Source organism: Astyanax mexicanus, chromosome 10 (genome assembly GCF_023375975.1).
Source record: "Astyanax mexicanus isolate ESR-SI-001 chromosome 10, AstMex3_surface, whole genome shotgun sequence".
NCBI classification, from domain to species: Eukaryota; Metazoa; Chordata; class Actinopteri; order Characiformes; family Acestrorhamphidae; genus Astyanax; species Astyanax mexicanus.
The window spans coordinates 1,105,094-1,119,671 of NC_064417.1; the positions used below are offsets into that span (position 1 = coordinate 1,105,094).

Consider the following 14,578-nt stretch of genomic DNA (forward strand, 5'->3'; position numbering starts at 1 on the left):
TAGAAAGAAGGATGTTTTCAATGGCAATGTAAAAGGATTACAATATTGGTAAGACAAAATCGATATTCTTTGCAGGATAAAATGCAAAGTTTTATTGAAAAATTACTGCAATTGTGCATGTTTTTCATTCTCTCCAGAAATGCAATGTTGAACCTTTTCACATAGAAACAAACTTTAGTGTCTGAGTTTAAATCTCAATCTCTGGCATTTTGATTCAGTTTGCTAATGTCAAAATATCTACTGTAACTGTAGATTAATTACAGAGTAGTACAGGCAAATCTAAAATTGTATACAAATGCTGATCTAGACTTTAGTCCTGATTTTAAAGAAGCAGTCCTTAAGATTTTTGCTTTTAAATTAAAAGCAATACCTGTGATGCCAAGAGCAAACACTGCTTACATTCCGACATCTTTTATCTTTACCCTTTTATCCTCGTGAAGCAACACATAAGAATCCGTTAAAAAAAAGCATGTTAAAAGGCTTGAGCTGCTTAATTTCCAAGGCATTTCCAAGAAAATAAAACCTAAAATCTGATTAAATAATATTAATATATTAATATTAATATTAATATAATATAAAAAATATAATATAATATATATATATATATATAATCTGATTAAATAATATTAATATATTAATATTAATATTAATATAATACAAATATTTTATTGTTTTGTATTCTACATTTATATATAAAATCAAAAATCGTTTAAAAGATTGTTTTTAACATTTTCTGCGTACCTGTTTAAAAATGAAAATCAGATAATCAGATTGGTTTTCTGTTTTCTATTTTTAATTTTTAAAATGAAAATTGATTGGAGAAAACGTACACTGACCAGGAAACGATAGACAGTAAAGCATAGCAGGTCAACAATCAATTCTTACTGTTAACTGTTAACACTGATTCTATTGAAGTTGATTAATGATTAAACTTGATTAAGCTTCATACTTAATGCAATATGGCAACCTAGCCTAGCACTCAGACTGAGCTGAATCCATTTATTTACATATATCTTTGCACACAGACATAAGAAGGCAGTGATTTCTCTTCCAGTCACAGTGCTCTATAGCTATAGCAGGTTTATTATGCTGGAGCAGCAGGTCTTTGTAAATGTCACAGTGTGGTGTTTAAGGTGCCAATAATGCTAGCCTTAGCTTAGCGGGAACAGAATCTGCTGATTTCAGCAGGATTTTAGGTGGCAGTGGAGCTGTAGTGGGTCTATAGCAAAGTTGAGCATCTCAGCTCTTGGAATTAAAAAGTGTAAAAAGTCTTTTCCCTGATTTACTGCTTCTTCCTGTCATTGACTTTCGCTAATTGTGCTGCGCTAAGCTCAACTGTGTGGCCTTAATGACTTCAGTTGACTCAGGCCTCGGATAAACACAGCTTTCATTAACCCTCTATAGCATAGTGTTGCCCTCTTTTTTGTTGAATACACTATACCATTTTAACCAACTTCTCTTTATGTGTTTATTTGGTTATTTGTTCATTTGTTTGTTGTGTATTTTTAATATAATGCTACAAGACATGTATACGCCCATTATAATCAGGCTGACAAGTAGTTCATAAATATGAGGTCAAAATATTTAAATGTGTAAGAATAGGTAAAGAAGGATATTTGGCTGTTAATATTTTTACTATATCAAACAATTAATCAATCAATCAACTTTTATTTAAACTGGGAGTACATTAAGGGTGGCCCTAAATCACATAAATAAATAAATAAATAAATAAATAAATAAATAAATAAAAGGTCCAGCATTTTAATAAGATTCATAAGATATTGTTTAAAATAAAGTATAAAACAAATAAGGTCAAAGAAAGAATTTAGGAATCATAAAATCAAAGGTAAAAAATATATAAATCAAAAGGGAATTATAGATAAATAGATAAAACTAAACACATATAAGAGTAAAATATAAATAAGCAACTAAACTCAACAATAAAAAATATGAATAAAAAATATGAATATTAATACAAATAAACAAATTAAGGGAATGATAAAAGAAAAAACATACCAAAATAAAAAACTTAGTTTTAGCTTAGAGTTTCCTGTAGTAAATTCCAGCTCACTGGTGCCCTGTGACTAAAAGCATATATATATATATATATATATATATATATATATATATATATATATATATATATATATATATATATATATGATATAATATTCTTGTTGTAACTTTGTTTTTATATTCATTGCATTTTAGTTTCCGCCCGTTCTTGTTTTTCCGCCTGTTTTTGGCCTGTTTTATCTCCTTATAAGGCCTTTTTTTCCCGGCCGTGTCCCAATTCACTAGCCAGGGGTAGTGTATTGGAACGCGACCCTGACGCCACGGGTTCGATCCTGCGGGAGGAGCCGTGTGTTTATTTATTTATTTATTTTTTTTCTGGGTTTACCTGCTTTGGGATCAACTGTTCTGCAATTAGGTTCAACAACCCTCTGGGCTGGAGAGCTACTAGTCTGTAGCGCTCCATCCCATCACACTTTATTTTCCAAAACAGTAAATTTTCCACATAATGGCTTGGAAAATATCTGACCCCTGCCATGGAGGGTTCATAAAACACCAAACTATACACATTAACCTATAGAGGGTTAATAAGAGCCTCAAAAACATCCAGAAAAGCCTGGGAGATTTGGATTTTTAGCTAACAGAGCACAGTCCTGATGCTCCCCTGAAGCATGAAATCTCTGAAGCATTCTTCCTGCCTAAAAGTTCATTAGATTATAGTTCAGCGTTTCACACTCGTGGTTTCACAGTGACGGATTGAACAGCTCAGCTGTGGCAGTCGCTGTGACGGTTGGGTTTTTATGTTGAGTTACGCATCCACTTCATTTATTCATCACTGTTAGTGTTTCCCTCCGCAGTGCTTCTCACGAGCCTGCAAAAATGCTTCACGCTATTCCTAAATACAACAGCAGGAAGCTGATTAATTAGGACGCCATTGTGCGGCAGGTTGCCGCTGATCATTTCTCATGTTCGCTCGTATTTCTCATGTGGAGCCCGTCGGAGCAACAGTCCAGAAAAATCCACTGCAAAAAACGGGAATATTAATAATCATGCTAATGTTGCACCAAGAGAGAAAAAACACTATTTGATACTATTAAATAGTGCTGCATAATATATTTCTTGACAAATAAACAGTTTCTGCACCCAGAATAGAAGGAAGTAACAGATTATAATGATTGCATTGGTGATCGGCAAATATATAGATTTCCAGGAACGATAAATGGTTGATGAAAAATACAACTCAAAATACAGCTCATTTAAGAGAACAGCAATATTATTTTATTCTTTATTCTGTTTATTGTTGATGTAAAAGCTGAATTTACATGAGAATACATGCATGGCTAAGATAGGATTGAACGGTTGACTGTTGACTGTTGTCAGGGTTTAAACGAGTCAGTGGCGCACCTGTATTTTCCTGCTGCCAATGTACAATAGAAATACGCCAGATATTTACCTAAACACACCTCAGTTCCAGACCACCACACCCATCAGTGTAGATTTATTCCTAAACTCTGATGCTATTTTAACAGCATGGGCATGATCTGTACGATTGTGCTAATAGATACTACGCTATCTCTAAATGAAAATGTGTGAGATGCTATTGAACAAGTTTTTTTTTTGTTGTCCGATTCCCATTTTTTTTCTCATCATTTTTTTAAAGATGGCGAACAGTGATATCATATATATTATAATGTTGATCTACATGAACGTCTTGATTCTTCAGAACACCCACAGAAGCACTCGTGTGGAGTAGAGATCTCGAGATGCCCACATGGGTTCTCATGGGTCTTGAGTGAATTATCTGATTACAAGTGGACAGTCCCCACTTGGCAATTCCATTAATTCTCCACTGCATCACCTGTGAGCACTTCTGATCGGTGGTGTTTTTGTGTTTAGTGAAGCAGTGGCTCTTGCTGCGTTGGTTGTCAGACAGAAACCCTCCCACAGGTTCTTGTTCATGTAAAAATGTACAGGCAGTTATAAATGATTTCACTGTATGAATTACTGATGTGAATTACGTGCGAGCCTTTATGTGAAGCGTGGCGTATCCCCTGTGACAGTGGCGTTGATTATGCAGTCAATGGTGATGGTGAGAAACGCACTGGGACGTGTTAACACTCTCACCACTAACATAATCCCTGACCACCTTCAGGAGCTCACTGTGAGATTAAATCTAAATTCATCTCAGAGACACAATGGACTGTGTTTACAAGGGCTGTTAGATACGTGCATATGCAGCGTACGTGATTAGAGTGATGAGATGTTTTTTTTTTTTTCAGGGGTTTAGGGGTAAGGAAGATAGTCACACTGGTTTTGGCTTAGCTAGGGTTAATATTTCAGTATCTTTGCTATCAAAATGTCAGGAAAAGTATGTACTAATTCTCTTAATTAATTATAATGTGTTTTGGGTATAACATGAAATAAACCAAAATAAATCAGTGTGTCACTTGCTTATCATTCCCTTTAAGAGCCAGGTGTGCTCTGACTTTGGCGGATTGCTATTTTAACAGTGCAGCGCAGCAGTGTGTTTATGTGTGTGTAAAAGAGCGATAGCAATGAATATCTAACTGTTGACTGCTGTCAGGGTTTAAATCAGTCAGTGGAGCTCCTGTATTTTCTGTTTCCAAGATAAACAAGCAAAACTTCAGAAATGTACCTGAACACACCTCATTTCCAGAACACCACGCCCATCAGTTTAGATATATTCAGAAGCATTGTTGCTATGTAAATGAGGTGTAAGGCTTGAGAATAGACTGTTGGCATGGTGTAAGATAGCAATGAGCATTGCTGTGTGACGTGCTTTGTGTAGAATGTAGAATTATTGTGGGATTAGTACAGTACACTGAAAATTCTATACTATGGTACTACCACAAAAGTCTAATTACAGTCCAATTACAGTGTAATTACAGTATACCTTATCCAACTAATGAACTGACTTTTTCAGACATTATTTATATTAATGGTAAACATTAAATTCCTTTATTTTAATGCAATTTAACTTATGCAACACATTTAACTTAAGCAACGCATATTTAATAAGTGTGTCTGAAAGCTTATTGTAGCATACCTGCAGAGACTGGGACCTGCTAGAGACAGTCGAGTACTAAATCTATAATAATAAGACAATAAAATAAGCATTGAGAGACATTAAACTGCTAAAAGACTCATTAATGTCTCAAGCAATTAATGTGTCATTACGGGTGTGAAAATGGCAAGGCAATGTAGCCTTCATTACAGTCATGTGAGCTATAATGGGATAATAATTAAAATGATATTGACCATAAATTGAAATAAAAGTCCATGCAATTATGTGGTTGTTTGTTCTGTACCCTTCAATATTTTGATATATGTATATATGTATATATATATATGTATATATAGCTTAGACTATAAAAGTGGACAAAAGTATTCAGACACTCACTAATAGTGCAAAAGTGCAAAACAAGGGTATTAAGAAAGAGTTTACACTGTGTTTTGTTGAAGAAACTGACTTTATTGTCCAGGTAAAGCTTTCTATTAGACTCTGGAACATTGCTGTAAAGAATTGATTGCATTTATTGCCAAGAGCGGCTGTAAGGTCAGAATTCAGTAAGTTCAACCCATCTAAAAGTATTGGATGCTTTCTCTATTTTTCATTATCTTCACCTGTGTTCTTCCATGCACACTTATGATGTCCCAAGGAAAAGCTCTTTATCCATATATTACTTACATTAACTGTTATTTATAATTCTGATACATAAGGATTTCTGGAAGTGAGGTGTGCTCAGGTAAATTTCTGGCATGTTTCTACTGTATCTTGGCGGCGGGAAGTCAGTCAGGTGCGCCACTGACTCATTAAAACCCTCACAACAGTCAACAGTCATTCTATCCTATTTTAACCACGTATGAGCGCTGTGGTGTTGAGTCCAGTTTTTACATCAAGAATAAACAGAATAAAGAATAAAATAACATTGCTTTTCCCTTAAATAAGCTGCTGGTGTACCTTCACAGTTTCCTCTGCTGAGACGTACAAAAGTGCCACACTGTTAAGATTCAAACGCAGCAAATTCAGAGCTCACCTGGCTCTTAAAGGGAATGAAAACTGGCACACTGATTGGTTTATTATGTCCAAAAAATTAACTAGACCTATTATTAATAACGAGAATTAGTACATGACTTTTGTGCATTTTGAACTTATTATTATTATTATTATTATTATTATTATTATTATTATTATTATTATTATTATTATTATTATTATTATTATTATTATTATTATTATTATTATAGGGTAGGTTGTAGAGGTATGTCAATTAAGAGAAGAGAATTGTTTATGCTGTCCCTGTATTAATTATCCTTCTTTAAATAAATAAATATACATTTTTGAATACACAAAAAAAAGGTTCCTACCACACAGTTATTTTTTATAGTGAATAATTATATTATGATGTTTTCACTCAGATCACCTGACTGCACGCCGGCGGGTTGTTTCCTGTTTCACTTTGTTCAGCAGTGTTGTCAGTACCACTAAAGACCATGTTGACATTTTACTCTCAGATCCAGTAATTATATTGCATCAGTCCATAAAAGTTTGAAGTGCAGCGTGACATTTATATATTTCACCAGATCTCAAGACTGACAGAACAGCGCAGCCGTGCAAACCTGAAGCATCAGAGCATCAGAGTTCTTATAAACCCCGTCTGAGAGCAAGCCCCTGTTTACTTAGCAGAGAAATAGGAAACTAATTGCAGCTCGTATTTTCTGAGTTGGGATTATAATGTCAATGGACAATAAAAATCCAGATTTTAGTGGCTGCAATTACAGAAAGCTTTTAAAATCAATAGAAGCTCTTTCCTTAATAACTTTAAGAGATCCTCGTGAACAGAAGGTTAAATTAACAATGCATGACCCTCGGGTGCAGTTCCAACACTGTGGATGTCATATACTGTAATTTAGACCCAACTACTGTCTATCTCCTGCTGCTTCTTTAATGAAAGAACATTTATAAACCACTGGTGACTAGAACAGTATAAAACTGTGTGTTTTTACTGTATACAGTATGTGTTCTTGTGCATCCTTACATTTTATACTCTCTCTTATAGTGTTTCTAAATTACCTTTTTTTTTTATTTCCAACAATTTTCACTTTTACCCCAATAATCCTTGTGGTATCAGGTGAAAAACGCAGATTTTTTTTTAACAATAGCTTTTTTTTTTTTTTTTATGCTGATAAATCTTAACAACTAGTGATTAAAAGCTTCAGTTCGGCTGCTTCATTAACTCTGTGTTCCACAGCTAGGCTGCAGTTGTGGTAGAATATGGATCATTTCAGTGGAAAGCTGATGTAATTTTTAATTTATTCACAGAAACGAATTATACTTATAACAATTAACAATTTTAAAATGATCTCCACTCCTGAGGCTCCATTTTCCATCATTTTTACACAGTTTTACTTCGTTTTTCGTATTTGTTTTGTGTTTTTCCGGTATCTGTGAATCTGTGCACTTTGAAACTTTTGAGCCTTTTATAACATAGCAAGAGAAATGAGAAATGAGCGATGCTTATTGCTATCTTACACCCCTTCTGAATATATCTACACTGATGGGTGTGGTGTTCTGGAAATGAGGTGTGTTCAGGTACATTTCTGGAGTTTTATCTTGTTTATCTTGGTAACAGAAAACACAGGAGCTCCACTGACTGAATACAACCTAGACAGACGCCAACAGTCTGACGTACATCAACAATAAACAGAATAGTAAATAAAATAACATTGCTGTTCCCGTAAATGAGCTGCTGGAGCTCCTTCACAGCGTCAACCAGCAGCTCAGTTTCCTCTGCTGAGAAGAGTTTGTTGAACACGTCCAGGTAGCTGCACCGTTACAATAGCAATCCACCAAAGACAGAGCTCACCTGATCTACTCTTAAAGGGAATGATGAGCAACATTGAGACACTCTGATTGGTTTATTATTTCACATTACGCCCAAAATGAACCACATCCATGATTAATTAAGAGAATTAGTAAATGCCTTTATTGCATTTCGATCCACGCAGGATATACTTTCCCTGTCGTTATGATAGCAAAGAGTTGTTGTTACACTATAACGAATTGAAAGAGTTCAGTCTAGATCCAGAGATCCGTTTCAGAGCCGCACTATCACACCCAGAGCAGCGTCTGGGGTCACGTCAGGCTTTCTGAAGAACTGAGTGATGAGCTACAGTAACATCATTACTGATTACACAGAATATTTTAAAATCCACCCAGCTGTCAGACATGCATCACTCTGACACTAAAACGTCTCCTCCTATAATGATCTGTCACGAGCTTCCATCTGACTTTCTGATCCATTTCTCAATCTCCGTCTGTGCGCCTGTTCAGGCTTAACTCGCAGGGTAATCTCACAGCTAGGAAATAGTTTCCTATTTTAGGGCTGAATATATTTGTTTACACAAAGCTGCAGTAATTTTAGCGTGAGATTTGTGATGGTGAATCCGTGCGGATCTGCTTCGTTCACTCTTAGTGAAAGGGATGCTATTGTCACGGTTTGTATATTGGTGTATGTTGGAAGCTGGATGTAAATGCAGGAGTTTTCTTGAGAATGAAGATTAGAAATGAAAAGAAAAAGCAAATTCTCACTTATATATATATATATACTTTAAAAACACAAAATTAACCTAACATCAAGGCAGAACACTGGGCAGGTCTATTACACTTCATGTCGCTATTCATTACATAAAATTCACTTTTATATTTTTTATATTTAAACAATTTCAAAGAACATTGCTCTCGCGTCTGGCACTGTCTGTTAGTTCTTTAAAACTTAAAAAATGTAAAACACACAAATTAAAAGTCTGCACTAAAGAACCTCAAATAATGCAAAGAAAACAAGTTCATATTGATAGATTTTTAAGAGTTCAGAAATCATCAATATTTGGTGGAATAACCCTGGTTGGTTTTTAATCAAAGTTTTTTCATGCATCTTGGCATCATGCTCTCCTCCACCAGTCTTACACACTGCTTTTGGATAACTTTATGCTGCTTTACTCCTGGTGCAAAACAAAATTCAAGCAGTTCAGTTTGGTGGTTTGATGGCTTGTGATCATCCATCTTCCTCTTGATTATATTCCAGAGGTTTTCAATTTAATAAAATTGGTAAGAAACTCTTCATTTTTAGTGCTCTCTCATTTTTTTTTCCAGAGCTGTATATCGTCGCTGTCCTATGAAAAACACTTATCTCCGTGTTTGTCGATTTTTAGTTTTTTAGTTTACCAATATAAACTCTTCAAAATGACCTGAAACAAACTCGTTTTACATTGACTTCCATTAAAAGTTTAGAAGGTTTTTTCTCTCTCCTGTAAAGTTGCTGTTTTGGAGATAAGTGTTTTTCACTAGACAGCGAGGATATACTGTATAAATGTATTATATTGCACAGTATTAGATAATATATGATTCTAATCCCACTTGTACAGCCTGTTCATTTTTTTATGTTAAATTTACATATCTGTGTTTGTTCCAGGTCCTTATCGGGCAGAATAGTGGGAGGTGTCTGGTGGTTCTTCACCCTCATCATCATCTCGTCCTACACGGCTAACCTGGCTGCCTTCCTCACAGTGGAGAGGATGGTCTCGCCAATAGAGAGCGCCGAGGATCTCGCTAAACAAACAGAGATCGCCTATGGAACGCTGGACTCAGGCTCCACCAAAGAGTTCTTTAGGGTGAGTCTGCAGTTTTATATACGCTGAGTTTTACGCTTTAAGCTGCTCCATATACGTAGAGTTTCCTCCTGACCTGAGATAAACCTGTGCAGTGTGTTTAATCCTTTAAAGCTCTGGTCTTCATCCCTACTCTTCAAGACCTTTTTTACCCTTTCCTTTTTTTCATCCCAAATCTCACACACCTGATTTGGCCAATCAGTGACCTCTGAAGGCAGTAATTAGTGGGATTATGTGGGGTGGATTAAGGCTGGATCCAGAGTCTGGAGGAAAGTCGCTCTGCAGGAGCAGGTCTGGAGATGAGGGTCTGTATGTGCAGAAAATTACAAATAAGAAAATATCTTTAATGAGTAAACAGAGTTAAATAAACAGTAATTAATACACTGTAACTTTATGTAAAGGTCCAATGCTTCTAATTTCAGTATAAACTGGTAATTAACACTTGATAATGTTGCAAACAACATTGAATTTATCACCAAATACTGTATAAACATGATCTTAATTCTGTTTACATCACTGCACTATTACTGTACACTATTCTGCTTTCCAAGAATTTGGACTCAAAGAAAAATTTCCTCCCTTGATTTACAAATGAAATCCAAAATTTACTGATGATCAGTGATGCTTTTGAGAGACATGTCTCTCATCTGCTGGTGTTGATCCACTGAAATATATATTATCAAGTCCAAAATCAGTGCAGCTTCTATTTGAGAACTTTAATGGAGATGTGGATTTCATTTTCTAGCAGGACACTACCAAAAGTATCAATTGGTCTTATATATACTATTCTAGTTTTCTGAGATTCTAGGCAGTTTTTGGGTTTTCATTGGGAGTTTCACATTTTGAGCTGAATTACTGAAAAAGAGTAGATTTGCAGTGATATTCTAATTTTTTGTATTGGTTAATATTGGTAACCCTTTCTTTTACAGTCCTCTTAGTTCTAGGTATTAACCAGGTAATTGTGATGTACACAGTACTATTTACTGAAGTAATAAGTAGTAATTATTTTGGGAAACAAGATGGTGAGTACCAGGACAGTCTTACTTAATTACACTGAAATGTCCTACAGGATCTAGGTATTAAAAAGGTACATTTATGAACATTTTAGGACTAAAACTATAAACTTTTCTGACCTTGATTTTTACCATCTTGTTAATCAAAATAACTACCCAGTACTTTGGAGTTTCTACCTCCCAAAATAATAACTGTTTAATATCTAGATGCTTTGGTATTTACCATCTTGTTACCCAAGATAATTACCTAGTACTCCAGAGTTTGTACCTTATAATTACCTGGTTAGTACCTAGTACTTAGAAGACTGTAAAAGAAAGGGTTATCTAAATATTTAAATCATAAAAAACATTAAAAAGCAATCTTATAACAAATCCTTCAGAGAGATTTGTCGATTAAGGCGTAACCCTCCGTTTCTCATCTCCTCATTAGCGTGAAGCTGCTGTTTGTATCAGCGAGTTCATGTTGTGCTTTTTGACGGCGCTGGTCGTTAAACCTGTGCTGAGTTTTACAGCAGGTGTTGTTTGTGAGGGACCTTGAGGAGCCGGTTTGTCAGTGTGAGGAGGGTAATGGTGGGGAGGCGTCGTCCGAGGTGATAAAGCAGCTTAATCAGAGTCCAGCGCTCATCCCTCCACCCAAACAGGTCAACTCACCAAATATAATTAGTTGCTTTGCCTGGGCTGCAAATTGGACGTGATGAAAAAAGGCCCCGAGGGTCAAACAGCGCACTTGAAAGACGGGGAGATGAAGTAAGCAAAATGGCCGCGGGCGCGGAGGGACGGGCGGCGCAATTAAGGCTGAAATGAACTATCGGCGATGTTTATAGGAGAGGCAAAAGTGATTTCGGAGCCACTTTTCAGTGTTAATCAATGCACCTCGTCCTTACAGACACAGTATATTATAGAGCAGTGTGTATTAGAACAGTCTACTGGAGCAGATGCAGGGTGTTTAGATGATGGAGGATAAAAGAAAACTCTTGGGAGGCTTTTCTTTCTTTATAAACACACTCAAAAATAAATAATATATAATAATATTTACAGCTCAGAAAAATTAAAAGAACAGTTTCCGAAAGATCACATGAACAAACAAAAGAGAGCTACTGGACAAAAGTTTTGTGGACACTGTATTCCGACATAAAAACTTTTATCCCATCTGTGAAACATGGTGGTGGCAGCATCATGGTTTAGGTCTGATTTGCTGCATCTGTACCAAAATTGATGGAAATGATGCCTTCATTGATGGAAAAATAAATTCTGAATTATATCAGAGGATATCTGTCCATGAACTGAATCTCTGAAGAGACTGAAGAGAATGTGGCTCATGCAGCAAGACAATGACCCTAAGCACATGTAAAGTCATTTAAGAAGAATAAAGTTAATGTTTTGAAATTACCAAGTCAAAGTTTTGACCTTAATCTAATGGAAATGTCGTCTTGCTCCCTTTCGCTTCCTCTTGCTTCCTCTTGCTTCCTCTCACCGCATCTCACTGCCTCTCTTTACCACTCGCATCCCCTCATTGCCTCTTGCTTTCTCTCGCCTCCTCTCTCTGCCTCTCGCTGCTTCTCGCTTCCTCTTGCTTCCTCTCACTTCCTCTCTCTGCCTCTCACTTCCTCTCACTTCCTCTCTCTGCCTCTCCCTGCCTCTCGCAGCCTCTTGCTTCCTCTCGTCGCTCAGCACAGCTCAATTACAGGTTTGATCGGCGGCGAGTTTTTTGATGTCATTAAAGGTTTACCTCGAGACAGCCGAGAGGTGGTTAGGGACTCTCGCGTTTCTCCCATATTCTATATAATGAGCGCCCTACTTACACTCTGAAGCTTTCAGATCAGAAATGACATGTGTGAACCTCGATTCCAGGGGACTTTTAATTAAAACTGCAGAGGCTGACAAGGGGGAAAAAATACTGATTAATGGGCTCAAGTTCTATTTCAGATCTGTTATTTTCGGGATCCGCGTTCTGCTGTAATTAGAGCCATACGGCAGAAAGCAGCTGGAAGTTTCAAATCAGCCGCAACATTCGGAGCAGGACATATGTCATCATCTTTGACACGGTCCCTTCTTTGACTTGTTTATATGTTTATATATTTCTCTGAGAATTTTCTCTGGGAATGTGTTGGCGCTGAACCCATCGATGTGTGTAATCGGCTCGTGGGTGTATTTTGAGAAGAGCAGCAGGGTTTGATATATGCACTGTTATCTGTACATGTGAAGGCCTGCTGGATCTGCATTACATTCAGCCTTGATCTGTTATACTGTACAGTTTCTCGGATTTTGCTATTTATAGGTATATGTTTGAGTAAAACGGAAAAAATGAACGTTGTTGTTTTATTCTATACAGACTACGGACAACATTTCTCCCAAATGGCTGAAATTCAAAAATCAATATTTGGTGGAATAACCCTGGTGGTTTTAATCACAGTTTTTTCATGCATCTTGGCATCATGTTCTCCTCCACCAGTCTTACACACTGCTTTTGGATAACTTTATGCTGCTTTACTCCTGGTGCAAAAAAAGGCATTTCTAACAGAATTAAAAAACACATGGATATACAGTAGACATATATATACAGTATATAGAAATAGAGCACGCCATAAATTTGCCACACTGTTATTATTAAAATTATTAACATGCTATCACATCAAGTACTGCATTATTTACAACATCTTGTGAATGTAATCAACTACAGGTGATTATAAAGCTTTTATTATTATTATTATTATTATTATTATTATTATTATTATTATATTTAACTGATTACAGATTCCGATACCAACTATTAAGGATGGATAGACTAGGCAGACTAGTCTGTTCCAATTAAGGTTCATACAGTAAATGGATATACTCTATTATATTTGGGTTGTTTTAGGACTATTAACAGATTATCATCAGGCTGTATGTGATCATGGCCAATTACGTCTCTTATAAAGCATTTTTTCTACGGTTTCCCCCAAAGAAACCCTTTGTAGCACCTTCATATTTGAGAGTGTAGTAGATCATTGTGTGCAGCGCTTAAATTATTCAAGTGTGCCACTTCCAGGTCCCTCTCATTAAAGAGGAAAGTGGAGGCAAGTTACATCCATCTCGGAAACAGCACACATAATAAAAATGAAGGATGAAATTCATTTTCGGGGGAAGATACAGCATATGAAATCTTTAATATCAGGATTATGTCTGTGTGTACAGCGCGCAGATCTGAGAGGTGACGAATGAGAGTGTAAATCCAGGTTATCCCCAGCATTTAGCTGGATTAGGCTTTTTGCTGTCATGTTGAAGTGGCAATTTCCTGCGCGGCGTTCGGAGCTGAGACAGAAACGCTGCAGTCGACATAATTTTTCTGTCTCAATTTACATTTACGCAGCCCGAGGAGACTCGCGCCGAAAGAGCGAAGAGCGAAGATGAGAAGACAGTATTTTTGTGACGACGGTTTAAAAGAGGGAAAAATCAGTCCTGATTCTTGATCAATCGCCCGTCAAGGCGCCTACATCTGTCTCTGCAGCGAAGAGCACCGGCTGGCTCGCGAGAGTCCCGCGGTGCGCCCCGTAAACCACCACAGGAGCGTTCAGTGCCCGCCTACACACCCCGCCCACTCACACATCACAGCTACAGCAGCGCTGCCTGCCTACTGCTGCAATTCACACACCTCCGTACACTGTTTTTGGATGTTAGTGGGTTTTTTTCACCCTGAGGTCCACTTTTACTCTGCTCCAGTTTCCGCCTCACTCTTTTTATCCCTTAAGGAAAGACTGAGCAGCCGTGCCCTCGAGGCCCTGTTCACATGGATCCGGATATTTCTAAAAATGCAGCCTTGTCTCTGTATCTCTGTGTTTTGGCCTTCTGTCCACAGGAACTCGGTGTTTTAGTTTAGTAAA

General features: G+C 36.7%; 1 protein-coding gene across 5 annotated transcripts in view; it reads left to right on the plus strand.

Moving 5' to 3' along the window:
- The window catches only part of gria3b (glutamate receptor, ionotropic, AMPA 3b), a 184,665-nt gene that overhangs the window by 139,537 nt on the left and 30,550 nt on the right, over positions 1-14,578 (plus strand). For all 5 annotated transcript variants that reach the window (XM_049484373.1, XM_049484374.1, XM_049484371.1 and 2 more), the window contains exon 12: positions 9,507-9,705. In XM_049484373.1, coding sequence (XP_049340330.1) covers positions 9,507-9,705 — 199 coding nt within the window. The remainder of the gene's footprint in view (positions 1-9,506; positions 9,706-14,578) is intronic.